The 26,619-nt window shown below is 41.2% G+C and overlaps 2 protein-coding genes across 2 annotated transcripts in view; both read left to right on the top strand.

Annotated features, from left to right (window-relative positions):
- Positions 1-475: 475 nt before the first annotated feature.
- Positions 476-26,619, top strand: part of LOC124227079 (uncharacterized) — a 63,518-nt gene continuing 37,374 nt past the window's right edge. Inside the window, 5 exon segments of the mRNA XM_046640985.1 lie at positions 476-534; positions 2,507-2,966; positions 3,098-3,245; positions 10,537-11,434; positions 25,582-25,859. Of these exon segments, the coding sequence (XP_046496941.1) occupies positions 2,568-2,966; positions 3,098-3,245; positions 10,537-11,434; positions 25,582-25,859 (1,723 nt within the window). The 5' untranslated portion in view covers positions 476-534; positions 2,507-2,567.
- Positions 15,800-25,402, top strand: LOC124226317 (zinc finger and SCAN domain-containing protein 16-like). The gene is made up of 5 exons (XM_046639417.1): positions 15,800-16,960; positions 17,585-18,003; positions 18,977-19,115; positions 19,533-19,584; positions 25,344-25,402. Exons 2-5 carry the CDS (start codon positions 17,617-17,619, stop codon positions 25,345-25,347), a joined length of 582 nt encoding a protein of 193 aa, XP_046495373.1. The 5' UTR covers positions 15,800-16,960; positions 17,585-17,616; the 3' UTR covers positions 25,348-25,402.

Raw genomic sequence — 26,619 nt, 5'->3', positions numbered from 1 at the left:
TGTGGGTCATTTATGATCAGGACTGCACGACTATACTGATGGGAACCCTGCGGACATACTCCGGTTGAGCGATGTGCCTGCCTGGTAAATATATTCACGTTGCGGAAGGCTGCGATGGCAGGGCGAGGATGCTGGCCAAGGAGGCGGGTTGGCAGGGAGGGAGAGATGACTTGGGGTCGGTGAACAGGCCGGGGGAAGGGACGCTCGGAGGGGAGGCGCATCTGGGAAGGTCGCGGCCCGCCGCCCCGCGCCGAGGAGGGCGGAGGGACTCAACGCGGCGGAGCCGGCGCTCGGCTTCTCTTTTTAAGAGGAGACAAGCTATAAATCAAAACCGCATAGGCCTGGGCGTCCCGGCTTGCAGAGTCGGCGGCAGGCGCAGCTCTCCTGGACACGCTAAACCGCGCGGATCTGTCCGAAGCCGCCGGAAGCTCCGGCGCGGGGCCCGGGCGGGTCCGCGGACGCACTTCCGCCGGCGGCCGGGCTGGGGCGCCAAGGGGCCGGTCGGGGTCGGGCGGCCGCCTCCCCCGGGCCTGGGTAAGACCGGCGGGAAGAGAGCGGGGCGCCGCTGCCTGGGACCCCGTAGTGGGCTAGACGCGGGTGGGAGGCGCCACCTCCTTGTTCGGCCCGTGCTGGAAGCGCCGGCGGGGAGCCCTCAGGAGCGGGACTGGGCGGCGACCGTGCCGGGCTCCGCGGGGCCCCCTCGCCGCCCCAGCTCCGACTGGCGCGCCAGGACATTTCGAAGACCCGGACTCTTGGGCCACGGGTGCTGACCCGGGTCGGTCTGTGCGGACCACCCGTTTGTCCAACGCGGCCGGCAGCTCCCAGAAACCTTTGTGATCTGTCAGGTCCTTGTGGCTTAAGGGACACACACAGCCAAACCTTCCCGAGTCTTGGGCTCGTTGTGGTGGGTCCTGGATGATGTGCCAGTTCGGTTTATGTTACAGGGTAAAAGGGAAAGGTGTTGGAAGTCCAGCAGGTTAACTCACTATGTTGTCTTATTCCTTCGAAGATCCAAACTAGTGGAAGACAACATGTAGAAGCGGCCCCATGTCCTTTATCTTGAGTGATTCCTAAAATAGTCTTTCTCCAAGCCCCCTGTAGAATCCCCTGAATGAATATTTAGGGCTGGGGAAGTGAAGGTGTTTTTGAGAGATGCCCAGTGAGTAACATGCTAGGCGCAGAGAAGGCACTAGAGGGCCTCTCTGCGTGGTTCTAAATTCTGTGCCCAGAAAACGAGCCAGTGTGCCTGAGCGCTGGGCGTTGGCTCTCGAGCCGGCGCCTAGATGACCAGGTCACAGCGGTAACTGCAGCCTTTTACTGCGGTCTTACTAAGTACTAGGCACTGAATTTAATGCTTTCTGTAGTTATTCCCAAAACAGCCCTCCATAATAAATGCCAGTAGTTTAATTGCATTATAACAATATTGTTTTTCTGGTTTGTAATCGTGCTGTGGTTATGTAAGATGTTAATGTGAGGGGAACTGGGTGAAGGGTATAGAGACTGTTCTGTACCTTTCTTGGAAATTTTCTGTGAGTTTAAGATTATTTCAAAATAAAACGTTAAAAAAAAACTATAAGATATTTTACAGAGGAGGAAATAGAAGTTTAGAGAGATTAAGCCACCACACGTAAGAGAACATAACAGGATTCAAGCCCAGGTCTTCTGAAATCCACAGCTAAGCCCTTAAATCATTGCCCACCATGCTAATCAGTTGGTCTTTCCTTAAACTGATAGGCCCTGCTTCAGTCTGCTGTTACATGGAAAACTGAATCCATCAATACTCACATAGCCTACTACCTTCATTAAGATGTTTTTACTATTCACTTGTCCTCCCTAAATGTGGCACTAGTATTCCACTGTCTTTATCAGCATGACTTTACTATTCCAGGAAATTCTTGCCCTGGAAGATAAAAGTTGCAAATAATTATATTTGTTTCAAGATCTTACCCCTCAGTGCATTTAGGTGCACATCAAACTCTTCGACTATCTATGGATAGGATCCAGATTTTTGAAACCCTCAACTCAAAACCTTACCTTGCTGAGTCCATCAATCCTGAACTATTGATCATGATCCTTGTCCAATCCTTATTCTGCTTTGAAAGAACTGCCTTAAAGCCCCCAAACCTCATAAATATTCTGACTTTGCCTTCCCTGGGAGATACTACTAAGAACTCTGTCAAGGTAGTGCACTCTGTGGCTCATAAGAATAAACTCAGCTTGGGCTCAGCAACTGCTTGTTCTGGTGTTATTTGGGGGAAGCAAGCATCCAACAATATTCTCAGTCTTGTCAAAAATGATGTTTCTTGACAAACATTCCTTCTCCTACTTGGAAAAAGGTTTGAATTGCCTTAAACTTTTACTTTTTAAATTCTCTTTATTGAATTCTTTTTAATTTTGGCTTGAGCTTCCTCTTCTAAAACAGAAACATTAGACTTAGTGAGTGAGCTCGAGTATTTAATCAGCCTTCGTATATATATCTTTTTAACTATGGTTTCTGTAACCTTAGGAGGGTGCCCTAAAGATAACACTTGTAGCAGACATCCTCTTCTCTGCTGATTGGAGCTGGAATGGCTGCTGTCTTCCTTCCACGGGCTCCTGAAGAGCCAAAAAGGCTCTTAGAAGTAAGCAACAAAAAAAGCCCTGTCAGGGGTCAGGGATCTGGCCCACAAGGGAGCAGCCCAAACAACCAGGAGTTATCCCGCCAGCGCTTCCGACAGTTCTGCTACAAGGGGACTCCCGGGCCCCGTGAGGCCTTTAGCCAACTCTGGGTGTTCTGCTGTGAGTGGTTGAGGCCTGAGATACACACCAAGGAGCAGATGTTGGACTTGCTGGTGCTGGAGCAGTTCTTGACCATCCTGCCTGAGGAGCTCCAGGCCTGGATGCAAGAGCATCAACCAGAGAGCGGGGAGGAGGCAGTGGCTATGCTGGAAGATCTGGAGAGGGAGCTGGATGAACCAGGCCAGAAGGTAAGAAAGGTCCCTATGCTCAATGGGAGGATGGTTGGGAGTGGGCATGTAGGCTGATCCTTTGTGGGCTCTCTGGGAATCATGTACACTGTGGTCCCTTCAGATGCCCAAATGAGCCTGCTTGTCCTCAGGTTTCAACCCAGGCCTGTGCACATGAAGTACTTTCTGAGACATCGGTGCCTCTGGATCCAGCTAAGGAAGCAACATATCTCCAGCCTCAACCCATGGAAATCCAGCCTAAGGGTGAATGTCAGGACCCTCAACACCAACAGGATTGTGGTTAGTGTTGACACTTGGTCATATGGCTTCCCTGGAGACCTGAGAATCAGTAATCATTCAGTACATATATATTGAGTACTTATGTGCCAGGCACTGCAAAGCACTAAGTATAGTGAATACAGCAGACATGATCCTTGCTTTCGTGGAGCTGTCTGGTGGCAGAGGCATTAAACAAATAAATACACAAATAAATATACCATGACAGATTGTATATGGGGTGAGAGGATAGTCAGAGAAGGGCTTTTTGAGGAAGTAACGTGGGAACTGAATCCTAAAAGTGGAGTAGAAATTAGCCAAGTGAATACTAGAGGGAAAAGCATTACAGGCCAAAAGAGCAAAAACAAGTGGCAAAGGGGCTGGCCTGGTGGCATAGTGGTTAAGTTCGCACGCTCCACTCTGGCAGCCTGGGGTTTGCTGGTTCAGATCCTGGACACAGACCTAGGCACTGCTTAGCAAGCCATGCTGTGGCAGGCATCCCCCATATAAAATAGAGGAAGATGGCCACAGATGTTAGCTCAGGACCAATCTTCCTCAGCAAAAAGAGGAAGACTGGTGGTGGATGTTAGCTCAGGGCTCATCTTCCTCAAAAAAAAATAAATAAGTGGGAAAGAAATTCATGGGTTTGAAAGAAGACCAAGATGGCTGGAGCATGGAGAGATAGGCAGGGTAGGAGAAAGAAGGTGGTCAGAGGCCAGAACATGCGAGCTTTGTGGGTCCTGTTAAGAAGCCAGTAAATTTTTAAGTTTCACTGTGTAAGGCCTGGCTCTGGATTCTATGAGGATCCCTGAGATCCCTTACAGTTGAGTACTCATAAAAAGATAGCTGTTGGTTTGAAACAGTGAATGATCGTGTACCATATCAGAGATCACGGTCTGAGGAGGGAGAAATCTGTCTCTTCAGGCCCTGGTGGTAGCAGAGTGGCTGGAATTTGAACTGGGTGGTAAAGAATGGGTTGCATTTCACCGGGCAGAGAGCATCAGGAAGTATGTTCCTCACACTCCCCTGTCTTCTAGCTCTCTCCCACTATTCTATACTTTGCTTACATTGGAATTTCTAGTCATTCAACCCATTTTTTTTCCCCAATGCTTCTTTCCTTCCCTGTCCTATCAACCCATGATATATTTGTTCTTTGCTAATAATGCTCAACATTCTCCCAACCACCCCTACCCCACTGCTGTATAGACACACACACACATTGTGACCCTGTTGTACTCATAACACACCACCTGTCACCACACCTCCACTCTTCTACCAAACCAACTTATAGCTATTCTTCAAGACTCAAGCTGTCTCCTCCTTCAGGAAGCCTTTCTTGATACCCTCCCACATGTTTGAGTTAGGTGATGCACCTTGTGCATATCTATCATAACATTTGGCATACTATATTACCACTTGTCTGAAGCTCCTTCTGTGTATCCTCAGCAACTTATATGTAGGAAATGCTCAATAAAGGTGAACGATGAAGTCCAAACAGGAATAATGTGGAGAAGTACAGATCATGATAGGAGGATGTGGGTGGGTCTACCAGACTGAGTGTCTGGTAGAGGAATAATGCTAACAAGGTGGTCTGGAACAAAATTGCAGAGAGCCTAAGAACGTTTTTCTTTTTCTTTTTCCTTTTTTTTTTTTTTTTTTTTGGCTTTTGGTTTTTGAGTAGTAACTAACACGTGCATCGTAAACCAGATGTAATCTGGATTGGAGAGACAGGAGAAAGAGGACCACTTTGAAGACCATTGCTATAGCTCCAGCCCAACATTATGATGGCCAAAAGTAGGGCAGTTTTGAATGATGACAGAGAGGAAGGGAGGCTTGCAAGAGAGCTAGATCGCTTATTTTAAGGCTCTAGAAGTTACTTCAAAGATGACAGAGTTGCTCTTTCTGACTCCTCTCCTGTCTTGAACAAGAGATCTAGGGTTCAGGGTTGGGATCTTACTATGCCTGATGAGTGGAAGTGATGCCCACTTTTCCCAAGGGAAAATGAAGAATGTCAGTTAGAAATAGTGTCATCTAAAGCAAATAGTTATACTTTCTTTGTTGTGGTCTTCGTTTTACTTAGGGAGGATTTTTAATGACTAGGATACTTCTTACCTATAAGAGTATGTTTGTGCATCCTGCTATCATTTGGAAATTCATGTTTTCCAAATTATCTAGAAACAACATTGTCAGGAAATAAGGTGCTTCGCATGCTAAGGTTTCCCTAAACAACTGAAGATTGTCGTTTGCTAGTTAAAACTTTATTATTTCCATTAGCCAATTAATGGACATCTTACTGATATGTATAACATTCTTAGGGTAAATTCAACACAGTCTATCCTTTTCATGAAGACTTAAGTCATTTTGAACATTAGTACTCCCTCTGACATGCAAATCACTGCTGCCCTTGGAGGCTTTTAGGTAGGTAGAACTATCGGCTTGTACCCTACAATAGCACCAGATTGCCATGCTAGTAAATGATACATGTGGGATTTAAATAGTCAGTCTCCAGAGCCCGTGTTCTTAAGTCCTTAGTACTGATGAAGGATAAAAATGTGAGCAAGGTGGAAGGTTATGGGAAATGAAACTGGAAAGATAGGCAAGGATATTCTCCCATCAGAGTTTTTAACCCTCATTTTGCATCTGGATGACTTATAAGATATATCAGTGCCTGGGCCCAACTTTCAGAACTTTGGTTTCAGTTGGATTGGGGCAGGGCCCAGGCATGGGCTTTTTTTGTTTGTTTGCTTTTTAAACTCTCCAGGTGATTCTAACGTGTAACTAGAGTCAAGAATCCAGTGGATCATGAAGGGCTTGTATACTCACCAAATGAGTTTAGATTTTATTCCATGGGGAAATTAAAGATAGAGATAGGTATTCAGAGCTTTAAGTCCTTGGGCAGATTTAAAATTTGGTAATTTAAGCTATAGGTATGGTAGGTACAGTCTACAAATGGCATGTGAAGTCACAATAATTATTTTTAGGACAAACAATACAGAATTGTATGCTTCAATAGAGCTACTGTAGAAATTGAGTATAGGGTGGGCATCTGATCATCTAGTCACTAGATAATACATGGTTGCAATGACCTTGATTCTAAGTTCCACTAAGGAGCTTGATTTCTTGAATAAACCCCCTCTTTTAAGTCCCTGTAAAGAGGTCTAGTAGCAGCAAAGTCAAATATTGGTCTACATCTATTAAACTACCCTTAAAAACCTCCCTTGGGATTAATTACACCCTGAGAGCACAGTGACTTGAACCTTTATTTTGCTAAAGAAGGCAATATCAGAAGAATTTAAATTCCATTATTTTCATGGTCTTTTTGAAATTCTTCCCCTGTAACTGGGGAACTAGACTTTTGATCAAACCCAGGCCCCCTAGATGATAATTGGTCACTCATAGGAACCAGTTTCTTTTTAAAATATGAAATAGATTCTTTTTCTTTAATCATAAATTGTTAATTAAATTTTCTGACAAATTTTGCCCATTTCTGAGCCACCATTTTTGTATGCCAACACCTTTCCTCTGGGTTTTCACTCTGATGAAATTCATACTTTAGTGAGGTTCTTTGGGTGGTAGACTTAGTCTTTGCATGTCTACCCTTATTTTATCCTCCCTTTTTAATCATGGTTTAGCTGGGATAAAATTCTAATTGACAATTTTTTTTTTCCTCAGCATTTTGAAGACACTACTTCACTGTCTTCTAGCTTATATTGTTTGCTATTAAAAGACTACTATCAGTCTTGGGGCCAGCCCCGTGGCCAAGTTCACTCGCTCCACTTTGGCGGCCCAGGGTTTCGCCGGTTTAGATCCTGGGCATGGACATGGTACTGCTCATCCGGCCACACTGAGGCGGCGTCCCACATAGCACAACCAGAGGCACTCACAACTAGAATCTACAACTATGTACTGGGGGGCTTTGGGGAGAATAAAAAAAAAAAAAGACTGTCAATCTAAATACCTTTTTTTTAGGAATTCCATCTTTACTCTTTAGTAACTTTTAGATTTACTCTTAACCTTTATGAGGTTTCACTAAAAAGTGTATTCTGGGGGCCAGCCTGGTAGTATGGTGGTTAAGTTCCCACGCTCCACTTAGGTGGCCCAGGGTTCGTAGGTTCCAATCCTGGGCAAGGACCTACCACCACTTACCAAGCCATGCTGTGGTAGCATCCCACATAAAATAGAGAAAGATTGGCACAGATGTTAGCTCAGCAACAGTCTTCTCAAGCAAAGAGAGGAAGATTGGCAACAGATGTTAGCTCAGAGCCAATCTTCCCTACCAAAAAGAAAGAAGTATTCTGATATGGTTTTATTTTTGTTCATCTTGTTTAGTCTATAAGTTCACATTTGCTCCAAGAACCCATGTTTTTCTTCAATTCTAGGAAATTCTCAGCCATCAGTTCTTTAAATAGTGCTTCTTTTTTATTCCTTATGTTATTTTCTTCTGGAACTCCCAGAAGACACTATTAGAACCTACTTATTAATTTATTCATTTCACTTAACTGCTTTTTCATATATCTTATGTCTTTCTGTCTCTGTGGTACATCCTAGTGGATTCCTCTTCAATTATCTTTCAGGTTATTATCCTTCTGTCTCCAGTTTATCTATTTCTAAAATTTCTCTACAGTTTTTATATCACCTATGCTTATTTCATTTTTCCTTATTTTATTTCACAATTCTTTGTTTATTTGCCATGGATGGTATGTCATCATTTATCTCTTTTAGGTATCTTTAATCTGCTAATTTTTTCAGGTGTTTTTTTTTTTAGGGTTTTATTTTTCCTTTTTCTCCCCAAAGCTCCCGGTACATAGTTGTGTATTTTAGTTGTGGTCCTTCTAGTTGTGCTATGTGGGATGCCACCTCAGCATGGCCCAACGAGCAGTGCCATGTCCGCACCCAGGATCTGAACCGGTAAAACCCCGGGATGCCGAAGTGGATCATGGGAACTCAACCATTTGGCCACAGGGCCAGCCCCAGGTTTTTTGATGAAAGTAATTTTATCTGGATTGAATTTATGTTTAAATTGGTGATTTTGTTAACCATCTTTCATAGCAATACATTGATAAGTTTTGAAATTTTCATTTCTAGACTCATTTTGAGTTCTTTCTGATCTGTTTTATATTCTCTCCTTCCTTGTTTAGGAATGCTGTTGTTACTCTCACCTGGCTCCCCAGAACCAAGTCTTAGGTCTCTTGTTTCATGTGATAGCAGATGTCACCAATGTAGTCACAGGCTTCTAGGAGGCTTGACATAATTCTCGCTCATAGGGTTGTATCTTTCTCTGCATATGTCTGGGTGCTTGTGTATGTGTGTGCCTGCATGTCCCGTCCAGCCTCTGGCATCAATCAGCCCCCCCTTTCATAGAGCACTTTTAGTCTCCCATTTCCCTCTGGGGCTAAGATCTCAATCACTCCCTGGAGCCCAGCACGTCCACATCTTCAACTGTAGCCACATTCTCTATTTTTGTTTCCTTTCTGTTCCACAGGGATGTTTATCTTATTTTTTAGCACAGATGTGTTTTTCAATTAATTTTTATTTTTTATCTATCACTCTACGTATTTGGAGATGAAGTATGAACTCAGTATACCATCCTAAGTAGAAGTACATCATTTTCCCCAACTTTTTTAGTCAGCTAGAAATGGAGTTTCTATACTGTGCTTCTTTTTTTATAATAATCCATAAATTTCCTTCTCAGGCTGATACGGATTTTAGTTCTATTATAGGTATAATGCTGTTTTGGATTCCATCCTTATTAGGCACTTTTTATTTGTTAATGGCTCTAAAAGACTATGTTCTTGCATAAATGTGTATCTTTGTGTAATTTTCCTTTAAATTCTGCACACAGATATATCTGGGGTAGCTATAACATAAAGTTTTAAACTGCCCATAAACTTTAAGATAACCTTATATAACCACTCACAATGAGAGCTTTTAAACCAGTGTGGCAAGCTGGAAATCACTGCAGGCCCCTGTCCTAAAAGGAGCCCCTGAGGAGAGGCTCATCTTACTCTTGGCAACATTCTTTCTCAGCTCTGGTTTATCTCTGGGTTTCTGCCCTTCACAGAATAGGAACCCCAAGACTCAGAGGTGGCTGTGACTTTTCTCAGACAAGTTGCCAGTGAGCTTTGTCCCTCATCCACACTCTCAGAGATCGCGAAATGGCTCTTTGACCATGGCTTCTCTTGCCTCATTCCAGGGTCTCTTTAGCCAACTCATTTTGGCACAGTCAATCCAGTGCCTCTGCCTAGAGTTAGTCTGACTCATTCGGCATCCTGGTTCTTCAATTGTCTCCATAGTTATCTTTTCCTTTTTTTTTTTTTTTTCCATTTAATGTCTCTTATCCACACAAAGCATATCACTTTTCCCTATCATTATTCTACATGGTTACAAATTCTGCCCTTCTCTCTGGGTCCTAAAATGGGATTACTTCAGGGAGAATATCCCTTGAGTGGGACAACCTCGCTCCCACTCAAAAAATTCCTGAAATTTTTTTCAGAAATTATTGACCATTGAGGAAATAGTCCCATTTCCCACTCTGGAGGAATGGGGGTGTTGGGCTTCTGCTCAGAGGAACCTCTGTAGGAAAGACAGGCAGAGGAATTATAGGAACATCGTTTCCTTGGGTAAGGACAGAAAGGAGTCTAGGGTCTATTAATCTTCTCTGTGTCAATGACTGCTTGAGAAGTCTCGAATAACCCACAGAGTATAGCTTTAGTCTTGAGAGATTCCCAGTGTTCTCCTTTGCAAAAAGAGTAATGAAAGTCTTTGGGGGCCAAAGCGGTTTTTGTCTGTCCCCACAGGATAACATTCTCTTTTGCTCCATATGTCTAAACTCTAATCTCTTTGTTCTCCATATTTGGAAATGGGATATTTCTTTGTGCTCTGATCTCCCATTTTTCGATATTCCCAGAGGCCTTCAGAGCAACCTGTACAGAGTTATTTCATGGCTCCAGCTTGGTTCCTGCCACTGTCAGCTTCCTTTCTCTTTTTGCTCCTCCCACAATTTCTGTTCTTTCATCCCTCTCTACTCAACTTTTAGCCTTCCCTGGTGAACTCATTCTTATTTGAGAGCTTTCCTTCTTCTCTTTACTATGATCACTGTTACTCCTCCCTGACTTTTCTCCACTCCTTTCTTGATTCACATCCTCCAAGTCCAGCCACCGCTAGTCCTCTCTTCATTTGCCATCTCCCAATTTCCTCCTTAAATGTTGTAAAACAAATTTGGTGGTATATTTAAGCTGTGTACATCTAGTATATTTGTTTAATTTTTTTCCCTATATGTTTCAATGACATTTGAATTCTATACTTTTTATGTCAGATGATGTGATCAGAATTGAGGAAGGAGAATCGATTCAAAAACAGGAACTTACTGTATCTGTGGAATCCCAAGAAAAGGTATCTGGCCAAATCAATGAAGAGGTTCCTAAACGTGGAAAAACCCCGAAACATGAAAGATATCAGAGAAACACTTCAAGGGAGAGAAGATATAAGTGTGATGAATGTGGGAAAAGATTCACTCAAAACTCAAGCCTCATAAGACATAAAAGAATCCACACTGCAAAGAGACCCTATTCGTGTAATGTATGCAGCAAAACTTTCACTCAGAGCTCACAACTTATTGACCATCAGAAAATACATAGCCGATTAAAACCATATCAGTGTGATAAGTGTGAGAAAGCCTTTTATTACAGTTCACACCTTGTTCAGCATCAAAGGACCCACACTGGAGAAAAACCTTTCCAATGTAATGAGTGTGGGAAAGCTTTTCATTACAGCTCAGGCCTTATTCGACACCAGAGGACCCACACAGGAGAGAAACCATACCAGTGTAAATTCTGTGGGAAAGCTTTCTGTCTGAGCTCATATCTGATACAACATCAGAGAGTCCATACTGGAGAGAAGCCATACCAGTGTAGTGAGTGTGGGAAAAGCTTCAGCCAGAGCTCAGGCCTCTTCCATCACCAAAGAATCCATAGTGGGGAGAAACCATATGAATGTGATGAGTGTGGAAAGTCCTTCAGTCATAGTTCAGCTCTTGTTGGACACCAGCGAATCCACAGTGGAGAAAAGCCCTATGAGTGTAATGAGTGTGGAAAAGCTTTCAGTAACAGCTCACATCTTCTGGGACACCGAAGAATCCACACTGGAGAGAAGCCCTATAAATGCAGTGTGTGTGGAAAGACTTTCCGGCGGAGCTCACACCTCATTGTACATCAGCGAATCCACACTGGAGGGAAGCCCTGGTGATGTCAAGAGTGGTGCAGAATTTTTTATCTATGCTCATTCCTGTGGAACATCAGAAAAGCAAAACTAGAAAAGGATGCTGCCATTACAATGATCTAGGGAACTCTGCATTCACTATTGTAATTTCAGCAGTCATTTGAAAATACATATGGAGCTGAGATATATGGCTTGCCAAACAGTACTTTGTGATGTTCTGCCCCTAGGCACACCATCTGCTGAACTGGGACTTTGGAAAGGCTCATTCCTTATTCTCAAACTTTTCTTCTCTGAAGCAAGTGGCTCAGGAAATCTAAATGTTCTATTAGATATATTACTGGAGATTTTAGAGATTACTATTGTTCCTCTTCCCCTTCCCTTTTTCTCCTCCTCTATTTTCTTTGGAGTTGGGATAATAGTCTTGTCTAGAGTGGGAATTTAGAGTTAATATCTGACCTGCACGGGAAAAGAAAAACCTGAATTTTTGGTTAACTTGATGAAATGCATTAACCTATCAATTATCTACACTAAAAACATTGTGAAATACAAAAGCCATTTTGTAGTATTGGAATGAATTATGATTTGTGTGGGTAGGATGCTTCAGTGGGAGTGGAGTAAGATTTATCATGCAAGTTCCCAGTGACCTTTCACAACTTAAATCAGAGATGGCAAACAGGCTGGATGGGCTGTGTTTGGCCTGCACATGCATTTTTTCCACATGGGTTTTTTTGGTAATATAAAATTATCACAACTGTTTAAGAATCTGGAGATTTCACATGAAATCTGACTTTCCAGATTCTTTTACAAAAGTGCATGATGTGGCAATATTAGGCACCACATTCCCCACATGGCAACAGTTGACATGAGCTGATTATCAGTACTCTCCAGTTGGACATGGTCCCCACTGCCACACAGCTCCCTATTGTCTTATATCCCCCCCCCCCCCATTCATTTCACCTGTGTGAACCCTGCCCCTGCCCTAAGGGTTTCTTAGAGGGGCTTCAGGCTCTAGGTCCCTCACCACCAAAACAACTTCACTTTAGTTAGTTTTATATATGACCTCCCAAATAAGATTTTTTATGACCAAATGGTTTTCTGCTAACAAAAGTTTGAAGATTTATATTAAAAAATAAATTTAAAAATGTATTCTTTGAGCAGCTGAAGGTAGAAGAAAGCCACTTTAAAATTCTCCTTAAACAGAATTTATAAGTAATCTCTTGAAAATCTACTGTAATAGCTTCTAGCCAAATCCTTAGAGACTAGTTCTTCAAGTGAGATGAAAAACAAAACACACTTGAAGTGAGTCAACATTCAGTGTTACAGTGAAAAACCTAGGGCTAAAAGCAGAGGTTCAACTGGGCAAGAGAACCACTGAAATTTGAAGCAGTTAGTAATAGGAGAGTTGTGGGAAAGCAGCAAGATGAGGCCAGAATGGGAGCGGGAGGAGAGGGGAAAAGAAAAAGCAGTTAAGATAAAGGGAAGAAAGGCAAAGAGGAGTTAGGGGGAAAGAGGAAAGGTTGGAGATGCCAGAAAAACAAACTGCAAAGGAAATGGAAGCAAAGTTAGTGAAAACATTAAGTGAAAAAGCAACCTTTAAAGAAACTTGAGGGGGAGGTTGAGGGTTTATGGAGGCTGGAGCACTTGTTCTTTTGATCATTGACCTCTCAGTGACTTCAGAGTAATAATCAACTCTTTATTTCTATGCCATGTAGGCCAAATGCCTAATATAAAAGATCCTAATCCAAATCTGAGTTCACTACTATTGCTTTGTACCACTGAGGATCCTGGCCCTGCATGGGTCTCTGAATTTTGAGACACAGGACACCTTTTTTTACCACTCTAGGCCCCAACTTACTGAACTCTGATCAGCCTGGACTCCACCTTCTTAGCAAAACCAACCAAGCAGCATTCTCTGGAGGAGCAATAATATATTCTTGGCCTTCATATGGGAGGCATCTGGCTTGTCTATTCCCCCTAAAGAGGAAACAGTATGTTGTGAGATAGTAATACCCATTATAAATTAAATGAATGATATATGCAAAAGGAAAAGCTGTTTGCAAACTATAACAGTAGTAGCAAGCACCTTATTTAGCTCACGTAAACTTTCCAACTCTTCTGTAAGATAACATACGATTATCTCAGTGTGTAGATATAATTATTCTTATAAAAAGCTTATAACAAAATGAAAAGTTTTTATTAAAATGTTAAACAGCCTATTAAAGTGCTTTTAGAATACAATCACAACTGTGTAAAATAGATTAAAAATATTAAACATTGGAAGTAAATGACAACAAAATGTCAACAGTGACTGTTAATTTAGATGATGAAAGTGGAGTGATTCTCCCCTTTCTACATCTCTGTACATTTGAGATGGAAAAGTTAGAAAGAATCCATCGTACACATGTAGTAAGTACTTATAAAAAATGAAAATGCTACAGAATTATCCAAGTCTTTCTGGAGATGATTCTTTGATAACTTTTTCAGTTGTTTCCTTTAGGATTGGTTTATATAGATTTTTCTACCTCTTGAATGAATTTTGGAACTAATGGTTTTTTTCCCCAGAAAATCACCAATTTCATTGAGATTTAAAAAAATTTTGATAGCATATTTTCATCTGCTATTATCATTTATAATTTTTAATATTTCTCTCAACTAGGTTTACCATAGGTTTATTGTTTTATTTGTTGTTTTTATGGGCTTGCATACAAAGATTTCATTCTTGGATTTATTTATTAATGTGATTATTTTTCTATTTTCTAATTCACTTACTTCTGCTTTTATCTTTATTTGTTTTCTAATCTTTCTCTTTGGGGTTTTTTTCTCATTCTTTTTCGAATTTCTTGAGTTGAATGCTTAGTTCATTTATTTTCTTTCTTTTTAACTAATGAGAGGAAGTGAGAATATACACCTACCAAGTACTGTTATTTTTAAAATAGTCCACTAGTGGTTTTTGGGGGGTTTTTTTGGGTAGTTTTGGAAAATATAGACAGCAGGGGAGAAGAAGAGGGCCCTGCTTGTCATACACCAGACTGCTTATGCCTTAGTGAAGAGGTCAGAGAGGCTCTACCCAAGTAGAGGAAGGACATACCTAAGCCCAGAGCAGGGCTAGGATTATAACAGGATCTGTGACAGTGGCTGGAAGCCTCATTTTGTCTGGTGTGCAACCACTCAAGTTACCACCACCAGGTGCTCCAAGGCTCTGGTGAGTTGATTCTTTGAAGTTGATGAGCAACTGAAGCCAGGGGCATACCTGAAGAATTTTCTGGGCTGTAGCAGGGTTTGTGTCTGAAAAGCTGATAAGAGAATTTGCTGTAACAAGACTTTAGATAAGGAGGGAGAAACAGGCTGACTGTGAACGATGCACTAAACGAGCAGCAGGAAATAGTTAAGCATTATCTGGATTTTTAATTTGCTCAGTTGGCTATGAGGGACACGTTATGTCACAGTGAAAGGAAGGGGCTCTGGCTTTTGATCATTTACTTCTGTTGGAAAGAAGAGCAGACAGAGCTTATCCTTTTTCTAAATTTTTCTCCCCAGAGAGGAGAGTTTTCTAAAGCTTACTTGGAAGTTATTCATTTCTACACTACCTAAATGTTCCACCAGGTTTACTTGATCATTTATAATTGCCCTTCAGAAGCACAGAGAAGTTGGATCTGATTTTCATCCTAAAGGAGTTATACCCTTTGACAAGATGATTTGTCAGGCAAAGAATTTCAGACAGGGAAAAGGGATATTGATGACATCCACCAAACGAAAACTGTTTGTAGGTTGTGAAGAATAAATGGGATTTTAAAACAATTATCTTTTCCTGTTTACACCAGTAGCAAATTTTTGTAAAAAATTAAAATTTTACAGAAATATATGATGTATAAATTACAAGTTCTCTGTAAGTTTACCCCAAGTGATAATCATTGAGAACATATTTAAGATAATTGTTTTACAAAAACCATCATATCATACTGTTTTGTAATTTACTTTTTTTACTCAATATGCCTTTGGCATCTTTTAGTTTCTAGTTTTTAAAATGATTGGGGCAGCCCCGTGGCCGAGTGGTTAAGTTCTCGCACTCCGCTGCGGAGGCCCAGGGTTTCGCTGGTTTGGATCCTGGGCGCGGACATGGCACCACTCCTCAGGCCATGTTGAGGCAGTGTCCCACATGCCACAACTAGAAGGACCTGCAACAAAGATATACAACTATGTACCAGGGGGGATTTGGGGAGATAAAGCATAAAAAAAAAAAAAAAAGATAGGCAACAATCGTAAAAAATAAAATGATTGGACATATAGAAATTTAAATTCCGAAATGTTGGACATTTGGATTTCCCAATTTAAATAAACAGTGTTGTTTGTATATATGTTCAAACATTTGTATAAGTATTTCTACATGGATAATTCCAAGAAATTAAGTTGCTAGCTCAAGGGGTATGGACACATTAATTTTAATACACTCTATATTTTTCTTGTTTATTGCCTGCCTCCCCACCTCACACACACACACACACGCTAAATTATAAATTCCACGAAGGCAAGGGCATTATTTTGCTTTAAACTATAGTTCCAGCTTCCAGAACAGTGGCTGGCGTAGTAAGAGAATAATCAATATTTGTGTCAGAAAGGGAGAGCAGGAGAAAAAAATAAGCATTTCCCACCCATCAGATTGGCAAAGATCAAAATATTTTATAACATTGTGTTGACAAGTATAGGTAAGCAATATCGCTAGTAAGTTCTATGACTGGTAATTTGGCACTAACAAAAGTACAAATGCCCCTACTCTGTCTAGTAATATTATTTCTAGGAATACATCCTATGGATATATCCTTACACATGAGAAATGATGTATGTTCACAGTAATTTATTTCAGCAGCTTTTGAAAAAGGAAAGACTGGAAACAACCTACATGACCATCAATGGGGTAATTATTAATAAATGATGGCACATATAAACAAGTGGATACTAAGCAATTGTTTAAAAAAAGAAAAAAGAGCAAGATCGAGGAAGCCCTTTATGTACAATCTCCAAAATCAATTGGTAGGAGGGAAAAAAGCAAGGTGCAGAAATGTTACCATTTGTGTAGGGGAGAGAAAAGCGAGGGTAATAAATATCTGCGTGATATATTTACAGAACCATATATACTTAGATAGGTCACGAAAAACATTGGTTATCAAAACCAGATGGGGACATTTCTTCTTTTTAAATACTGAACCATGTGAATACATTATTCATATTACTTAATAATTAAACCGAAAAAAAATCTTGAGATGGAAAAAGTTTTCTAAAAAGAGCAAAGAAGCGGTGCTTGCGGGCCCCGCAGCCCCATCAGTTAAACGCACAGGAACCAGGTCCTCCACCCGCTAGGGCTGAGGGAAGCCCGGCCGCCGCCACCGAGGCGAGGCTTCCTAGAGTGGCCCGGAAGTGCCCGGCTGACAGGGGCAGGGCGCCGATTGGTCGGTTTGAGTCGAGCCTTTTGTTTGGTGCTGCCCAAAGGACTCTAGCTTTCGCACCTGTTCCTCTCCGCTTGTGAGGTGAGTCTCTCCCCCATGCTGGGTGGAGCAGAGGAGGGGGCAGGGCATAGTTGTCAGCAGCAACCCCTCCCCGCCTCCTCCGGCAGATTTACAAGAGAGGTCTGGGGCCGACCTTCCGGGAGAGGATGGAGTGAAAGCGATTTGCTCTGCGGAGATATCCATCTAACCCCCTTCCTGGGTTGGCGCACGTACCCCACAACCACTGAATCGGACGGACCCTCGCGTCTCAGAATGCGGAATGAAAGAGCCTTTTAACAAAGCTGTTAATACTTAGCGTTTATATAGTGCTTACTAGTGCCAGCTGCCACGCCAGGGACTTTGCATACGTTCTCATTTAATCCACACATCAATCCTATGAGAAACATGATAATTTTACTAATGAGGATCTGTAGCTCTAGTCTAGATAAGTAACTTGCTCCAAATTACACAGTAGAACACAGATTCACACCCGTGTCCCTGCTTCAGCGTTCTTGACAGCCTCCTATGAGACTATTTTTTCTGTTCAACTCTGATTGCTTGCCTTCATTAGTGTGTGTTTATGTTCACAGCAGCTTTTATTTCTCTATGGTAACAACTTTTTCTCTGAGACAAGATTCTAAGAAATTCTCCTTGAATCAATCCCAGATAGAGATTAATCGCCTGAAAAACTGCCCAGAATGGCCACAGCCCTGGAACCTGAGGAACAAAAAGGACTTCTAATAGTCAAGGCAGAAGACCCTTACTGGGGACAGCACTCCATCTCACAAAAGTACAGTCCTCACAGAAGGGAGCTCTTCAGGCAGCACTTCAGGAAGCTCTGCTATCAGGATGCACCTGGCCCCCGTGAAGCTCTCACTCGGCTCCAGGAGCTTTGCCGCCAGTGGCTGAGGCCAGAATACCACACCAAGGAGCAGATTTTAGACCTGCTGGTGCTGGAACAATTCCTGAGCATTCTTCCTAGGGAACTGCAAGCATGGGTGCAGGCGCACCATCCAGAGACTGGAGAGGAGGCGGTGACTGTGCTGGAGGATCTGGAGAGAGAGCTTGATGAACCTCGAAAGCAGGTGGGAAGGGGGCAGTCATTTGGTTGTGAGAGATCAGGGTGTCTGAACCAGGCCAAAGCAAAAGACGTATGAAAGAACACCAGAAGGTGTTTAATATGTTACCCTGGAGAGGAACAAGGCTTAGGGAGGCACCTGACTGCCAGTGTCAAATAATTAAAGTGTGGCTGAGTAAAGAGAGACACTAGACTGATTCTATGTCAGTTTGGAAGACTAGAATCAGTGAGAAGTTACAGGAATGCAAATAGGTATCAGAGGAAAACAAAGAATTTTCTAACATTCATAGCTACCTATAAATAAAATAGGCTACTTTATTTTAAAAAACTCCCTTTCCATAGGAGTATTCAAGTTGGGGTTCAAGTAGATGTCAAGGATATTACAGAACAACACTGTCCAATAGAAATCTAATGTGAGTCATGTATATGTAATTAAAATTTTCCAGTAGCCACATTTTTTTAAAAAGTGAAATTAAACATATTTTATTTAACCCAAAATATTTAATCAATATAAAAAATGAAGTATTTTACATTCTTTTCTTTGTATTCAGTTTTCAAAATTTGGTGTGTATTTTACGCTTCATGTATCTCAGTTTGTGCTAGCCATATTTCAAGTGCTCAATAACCACATTTTGCTAGTGACTATCATATTGGACAACACAGTTAGAGAAGAAATGCCCCCATTTGGAGGAAGTTGGGCTAGATGATTTTTAAGATACCTTTTAAGTCCCAAGACTATGATCTTGGACCTCTGCAGATCACTGTGAGAAGAGACACTGAATTTCACTCTCCAGTGTCCTGAACTGTAGAGATTAGCCTCTGTCTCTTCTTTTTAAGTCATTATAGCCATTTGCAATCGAATGAAATTTTGACCCTTTTTCTATGTCCCTGGTCTCTGGCAGATGCTTCTTTTGATCTTTCCTCTGAAGTTCTTTCATAAAATCTACCTTGCAAGCCCAATCATACTTCATTGTTCCCAGGTCCCAGCCAATTCAGAAAGACAGGACACACTTTTGGACAAGTTGGCCCCCTTGGGAAGGCCACATGAGTCACTGACTGTCCAGCTCCATCCCAAGAAGACCCAGCAGGAGCAAGAATCTGGGGCGCCCCAAAGGAATGGTAAGGAGCAAGAGTTCTGTGTGTATGAGGGAAGAGGTGATTCCTCAGGTTAGAGAGGAGCTTTCTCACTTTTATCTTCTCCTTCTCAAGTTTTCCTGCTTGTCCTCCACTTCACCGTGGAAGATTTTATTCCCCTTCCTACCCTTGGCCCATCATGGAAAGAATTATATTTTAGTTTTTCATTAGACTTAAAAGCTGCTATTTGGCCCAACAGGTGGGGGTAGGATTTAAATAGTCATTCAAGTTAATAATACCTTATACCTCTGTCTGTTGCTATCTGATGATTCTAGTGTCAAATTCCCTTAAATTTCCATTTTGAGCAGGAGAATTTGTATGATACCCTGTATTAGTCTGTTAGGGCTGCCAGAACAGAATACCACAGAGTGCCTTAAACAACAGAAATTTATTTTCTCACAGTTCTGGAGCCTGGAAAGTACAAGATCAAAGGTGCCAATAGGGTTGGTTTCTGGTGAGGCCTCTCTCCTTGGCTTGCAGACTCACTGTGTCTTCACATGGCCTTTTCTCTATGTACGTGAAGTCCTGGTATCTCTTCCTCTTATATGAACGCCAGTCCTATTGGATTAGGGCCCCAACCTTATGACCTCTTTTATCCTTAATTGCCTATTTAAAGGCCCGTTTTCCAAATATCGTCACATATTGGGAGGTTACAGCTATAACATATGAATTTTGGGGTCCATAATTCAGTGCATAATATCCCCCATGGTGAAAGAAGTAAGGAAGAGAGAGCAGGAATCACTAAGTATAGCAGGTGTTTTTTTTTTTGGTTTCTCTGCATGTCAGGTTAACTGGGTTTTGGTTGTGGTTTGCTCCCCCATCCCACTAATCAGCTCTCTAATTAAAAACCAGGGTGTCTAGTGTATCCCCAGGCTACACTAAAAAGCAGACAAACTTTAAATCCTAATTTACCCAAACTCTACTCTTTTCAGTGCTCCCTGTCCTTTCTCTAGAGGCTCTCATGTCCATAATGCCTCCCCTGAGCAGTATGTTATACTCTGGCCTATTCTGGATTCCATTCTCACTACTATAAATTTTACCATTATGGTTCTCTCATTCTCTAAGATCCCTGCCAGATGATTTGTCTAATCTGAAAAATTATTTTAAGCTAAGAGATTCCTAGCTTACATCTGAAAAGCCTAGCATTCAATTATGTGTAATTTAAAGAAGTCTTTTAGTGCTTTAAAGTGAAGGGTTGGTTATTGGTCGGCTTTAGAGGTGAGATTGAGACCCCCTGTTCTGTTCATTCATTCCTCTTTCACTACACATCTGTGGAGTAGCAGCTATACGCCAGGCACCATGCTAGAGGTAAGAAACACAAAGATAAGACACTTAAGTTCTTCAAGAAGCAGAGAAGTGGGCAGTTACAATATACTGTGAGCCACAGAGAAAAAGATAGCTATCCCTGTGTCTGGCCTGAAAAGGTATCACAGAGTAGGTTTGCTTGAGCTGAGATGGTAAGGGTAGGAAGGGGAAACATTCCAGGCAGAGAGAACAGTAAAAGAAAAGCATAACATATTCTAAGAACAGCAAGTGCTCTGAGTTTAATTTTGACATGGAGAAATTTTGTGGGAGGGAAAGTCAAAGGCTAGTGTGAAGATTCTTAAATACCAGAACTTCATGCTATCAGATGGAGGTGCCACATTATTTTACATAGAGGACTGGGTGACACAGATTTGTGTTTTTAAAAATCACTGTCCATGATTCCATTTTTTTAAAAGAAAAGACTGGAAGGGTTATCTCCAAATGTAGACAAAGGTTATTTCAAAATAATGAAATCACAGATGACTTATTTTCTTCTTCTCTATTTTCCAAAGTTTGTAAGTGAATGAGCACACAACTATAGTAGGGAGAAAAGATAAACACAAGGGACTTGGGGAGGAGACCACTCTCAAATATAGAGGTTGGTGAACCAGAGTGAGAATAAGACTGGAGAGAAAGGAAGGGGAAAATTCAAGAGATATTTAGTAAGTACAGTGAACAGATCTGATGGGATATTGCGGGGCGGGGGGCTGTATTTTTAATATAATCTGAGTTTATGGCTTGGGCAACTTGGTAGATAATAGTGTCAGTAATTGAGAGGAATATGAGAAGAAGGATGTATCTGTGTGAAGAAGAGTTAGAGTGAATTCAATTTTTATACATGTGGATTTGCAGTGCCTGTGAAACATCTAAGTAAATAAAATCCAGCAGGCGATGCAGTTTAAAATATGGTTCTAAAATTTGGGAGTCATCGCTGGGTAGATGGTAGAAGACATGGGTGTAGATGAGTTGACCAAAAAGAATGTATAAAGTAAACTGAGAAGGGAGCCACATGCAAAATTTGAGGCATGCTACCATTTGAAGTTTGGGTGGAGGAAGAGGATTCTGGAAGGATATAGAGCAGGGACTATCATACAGCTAAGTGAGGCCAAAGAAGGTGGTGTCACTGAAGACAAGGGAGAAGTCAGCTGTAGCCAATGCTAATAGGACACAAGATAAAGACGGATAAGAGTCCACTGAATTTGGCATTTAGAAGTTAATGGTAGTCTTAGCAAGAATATTTTGAGGCAGAAGCTAAAAGATGCAGACCATTTTAATAAGCTTTAGTAAGCTTAACTATGTACAGTCTTCACCTCTTTTCTGTGAGGAGGCATAAAATAAGAAACTTCTCTCTCCACCTTTGGGAGGAGACAGGACATAGGCTCGTAAAATAGGTCACAATAATAATTTAACATGTCAACATGCTAAATTAATTTTACCATGTAGAACACAGAAAAGTACTGATTATGACTAATGGTTTGGGCAAAACTTTAAATTCTAGATGGTCTTTCCTTGTTTTTTTATAAACACTTCTGGACTATTTTCACTCTGTTTCCTGTTAGCCTAAGTCCAGAAAAATGCACTCCTCCTATACCTAAAATTGTACAGGCTTACACATGTGCTGCTAACTTTTCAAGGGAATACCATACAGTTAAAATATAAATAGTCTTTTCTTAACCTAGTCTACTGAAAGATGCTTAATGAAATCTAGCTATCCTGTGAGGCCTGAGAATTCTTAGGGAAGTCCATTTTGTCTACATTGAACAGTATAAATAGGACTATTTTTCTAAGGTACACCACCAGCAACTTTACATAATTTTTATCTGTGTCCCCACCACCACAAGAAATAGACAAGCAAAACACAAACAAAACCCACCAAAACAATACCCACCCCCCCAAAAAAAACCCTGCATAAATCACAATACATACATTTCAAAAAGTGCCTCTCAACTTTATTAAAAGCATGTAATATCTGGTCTAAATCCTCATTTTACAGTTGAGGAAGCATACCCACAGTGGTATGGGACTTGCCTTGTCCAAGTTTCCATAGAAGTTAGAGGCAGAGGTGAGATTACAATCAAAACCTGGCGCTCCTGCCTGCTAGTCCAAAACAGTTCTCAATAGCCATCAGGATAATGTACCAAAAAGCCAGTATCTTTTAAAAATAAATTTATTGTTAGTCTCTTTTTTATGCAGTATTTGTTTAAAAAAATTCATTGTATCCATACCAGCAAGATTGTATAGTATTAGCTGTTGGCTAGGGTAACGGGACTCGTCTCTATAAATATAACTGGGAATTGTAATAGTAGTCACTTAATACAGAATTATCTTTACATATGACAGAAGAACTTGGAGAGCTGAGTATCTTGCAATTCTGTGTAACATTCTGAAGTATTTCAAAGGGAACTTTTTGGACATGCTAATCTACTAACCCACAACACTGACTCTCTCCACTAGCAATGAGTGATAGTCTCCTTAACTCTGTTCCAATTTCACTTCACTCGTTATTTAACTTTGTCCTTTCTCCCCTTAGACTGTCAAGCAAGTCATACACACAGTAATCAAATGGTCTTTGTGGACTTATCCTCATCTCAGTGACCAGCAGGACTGGACTTATCTGGAATTGTAACTGATAAGGACTCTTGGTATTACATGTGCCAAAATAACATTGGAAGAACAGCTCTGGCAGAAGATGCTAGAACCAAATATTCCTAATTTTGTTGGTTCTGAAACAAGGTCTCTTGCAATCCTATTAGCCTGGCACTAGCTGGCACTTGGAAGAGACACATCAACAAGGCCCTGAAACCCCAGTTGGCCAAGAAGTAGACTGCAGTCCCTGAGATGAGAAAAGGTCACATTTGACAGTTTCCATATAATACTCTTTACATTGTTCAATCACAGATCTAAGGGAGAGGGTTATAATTTGAATTGCTGACCAAGGAAAACTGACTCTGTATTTCAAAAAAAAAAAAGTCTTTTAATGTCCTGGTGAGAGATTTTTCTCCAGCTTTCTCCTGAAGTTGTGGGAGAGAGACTCATCTTAAGGACTGTGAAGGCAGTGAAGTGACCATTGGTGACAACTCTTTGTGTTTTGTGTTTTTTTTAATATTCACTTTCATCAATAAGCCACAGGAAAGCCAACCAGCAGTGACTCCAGTATGTAAAAGAAGCTGTTGAGCCAATTAGGTTGATGTTTGAGAACACTTCGTAATGGTATGGGGTGCCTCTGATTTCCATAATTTGCTTGATGATTACTACCCTACTAACTTAGCAATACTTGGGTCACACTATACTTTTACAAATGCTTTATCATAGATTCCCTCATCTGATCAAACAACAGGCACGGAGGAGGGCACTGTGGTGATAAGGAAACCAAAATGGTTATCATCTGCCAAAATTTAAAAACTATCAGCAGAGCCAGGACTAGAATCTGGATGTTCTGGCTCTAGACCTTATAATTTCTAGCCAGAGATAATGTGGCATGTAGATTCCAAAACAATATCATCTTAGAGCAAATAGCCAAACTTTGAGAAAGTCTGTTGCCTGTTAAAAAATGTTTGTAAGGAGGAAGGTAATTCAGGAAGATTTGGTAGGAAGGGGATATGGTGATGACAATGAAGAGTGAAATTCATAGCACTCAGATAGGCCAGAGCCAGTGTTTTCCATACCTAGACCAGGCACTGAAATGTTCTGGTGGCTCTTGTTGCTTCTTCCATCATGCCAAGTGAACCACTGAAAACTATCTGTAATTAAATGATTATTGCACAGTTGGCATTCCTAGGTCTGTGGAGATGGTGGTTTCAGCATGCCAAATAGGTGACACCTTTTATCCCTCCAAATCACCAAAACAGCTATTTTCTTATAGAATTCAATTCAACAAATCTATGAGTACTTGCTATGTGCCAAGTTGTATGCTATGCATGGGGTTGAGGACATGGGGATCAAGAAGAGGGAGAGCGCACATCCAGTTTGGGAGATGAGGGAAGACTTTCTAGAGGAGACAGCATTTGAGATCAATCTTGAATAACAGCTAGGCCAGTGGTTCTCAAAGTGTCGTCCCTGGACCAGCAGTATCTATCACACCAGGAAACTTGTTATAAATGCGAATTCTTGGGCTCTACTCCAGCCTTACCAATTCAGAGTCTCTGGGGGTGAGCACCCCAGCTATTTGTGTTTTAATAAGCCATTCAGGTGATTCTGATGCACGATAAAGTTTGTAGGATCTAGACAGGAGAGATAGCGAGGCATCAGTTCCAGAAAAAAGGATTCAACTCAGCACATACACCAGACCATCCACTGACACTTCCGGCTTATCTTCCTTCCTCTATTTATCCTGCCCTGCATGTTCTCACTCTTCTTTTAACTAATTATTATTCTTCATACATGCTTCCCTCCTTTGATGGTTCCTACTCATTGCATTCCTCTCAGGTTCCCTGATCCCATTATCTTCTCCAGTCACTTTTACTCAATTTTACTCCCACTTACCACCTGTTTCAGGCCCCTGCATGTTCCCTCCAAACTTTTTCCTTCCTCCTCATCTCTGTTCTCTAATCTCCCTGTTTATCCCTCTTAATTATCCTTGGCATATCTATAGTGCCCATTTACCATTTACCACTCTGCCTTTTGCACAGGATTGCCAGGTAACACTGGATCCACATTTTTTGCCTTTTTCTCTCTTATTATATTCCCAAATAATGTATCCTGCTGCTATCTTCCTTATCAGCCTCTTCTTAATTTCTTCCCTGTATTATCAATATATATTTCCATGGTGCCAAATATCTGATTTGTGCATTGTATGTGACTTTTCATTTTTTTATAACCTTTATAACATTTACATGTTCTTTCTTCCAGAGGCTTTTTGCTTCTCAAACCTAGAATAGGACCTGTTTGTATACTGTTTGTTTGTTACAGGTGATGAAACCAAGACTAAGAATGAAGAGTTGTCCCAAAAGGAAGATATGCTCAAACACATGGAATTCCTTGGGAAGATAAATGACAGACTCAACAAAGACATTTCTCAGTATCCCGAATCCAAAGATGCTGTTGAAAGTGAGGGCAGATTAGAGTGGCAACAGAGGGAAAGAAGACGCTATAAATGTGATGACTGTGGGAAAAGTTTCAGTCATAGCTCAGACCTTAGTAAACACAGGAGAACTCACACTGGAGAGAAGCCTTATAAATGTGATGAATGTGGAAAAGCCTTCATTCAACGCTCACATCTCATTGGACATCATAGAGTACACACTGGAGTGAAACCTTTTAAATGTAAAGAATGTGGGAAAGATTTTAGTGGGCGCACAGGTCTTATTCAGCATCAGAGAATCCACACAGGTGAAAAACCCTATGAATGTAATGAGTGTGGGAGGCCCTTCCGAGTAAGTTCAGCCCTTATTAGACATCAAAGAATTCATACAGCAAATAAGCTCTACTAATATGGTGGAAATAAGTTCTTTAGATGCTCAGGCCTAATTAGTTATAAGAGAATCTACCTTAGAGACCTTATGAGTATCCTGAATGTATGCAAAGCTTCAATCAACATTAAAAATTTCTCTGGCACCAGAGAATCTTCCTGAGTAAAATTTCATTTTATTTCTAAATTAGTTCAGTTTCCTGGGAAGAATTGAGTTATTTCAGAAAGCCTTGTCCATTGACAACACTGCTCCCTTGCAGCCCAAGATAACCATGTTTCCTCATTGAAAGATAATGAATTCTACCTCTCAGCTCTGGCTCCTTTTTACTTGACCATTCAGTGTATGACTTGAGGCAAGACATTGAAATTTTTTTCTGCCTTCATTTTCCCCTTCTGTAAAGTGCAGATGATATAATAGAGGCCCACCAGGTGTGTTGTTTTAAGTTAAAGTGGATGAAAATTAAGAGCTAGAACAACACTTTGTTTTCCATCATTACTGATATAATGGCCTAAATATTTATCCTTTTTTTATTTAAAGTAGGGGGTATATCATTTTGTGGAATTTTTTGTTTGCCAATGATAAAAAAGAGGAAACCATCAGAAAAGGCAGGAGGCTAAGGAAAACACTAAAGTGGAAAGGAAAGCAGTAAATGATAAGTAGGAGCTGCTGGGAAGGGGGGTAATAGAGTGTGTTATGGATTTGTAACTGTGGATAAATCTCTTCTGAATTTCAGGTCATTGTAAACTGAGGGAGAGGGGGAGAGGTCGGTCTAGAAC

The sequence above is a fragment of the Equus quagga genome, chromosome 15, assembly GCF_021613505.1.
Source record: "Equus quagga isolate Etosha38 chromosome 15, UCLA_HA_Equagga_1.0, whole genome shotgun sequence".
In the NCBI taxonomy this organism is placed as follows: Eukaryota; Metazoa; Chordata; class Mammalia; order Perissodactyla; family Equidae; genus Equus; species Equus quagga.
This window is presented reverse-complemented; position numbering and strand designations above follow the sequence as displayed.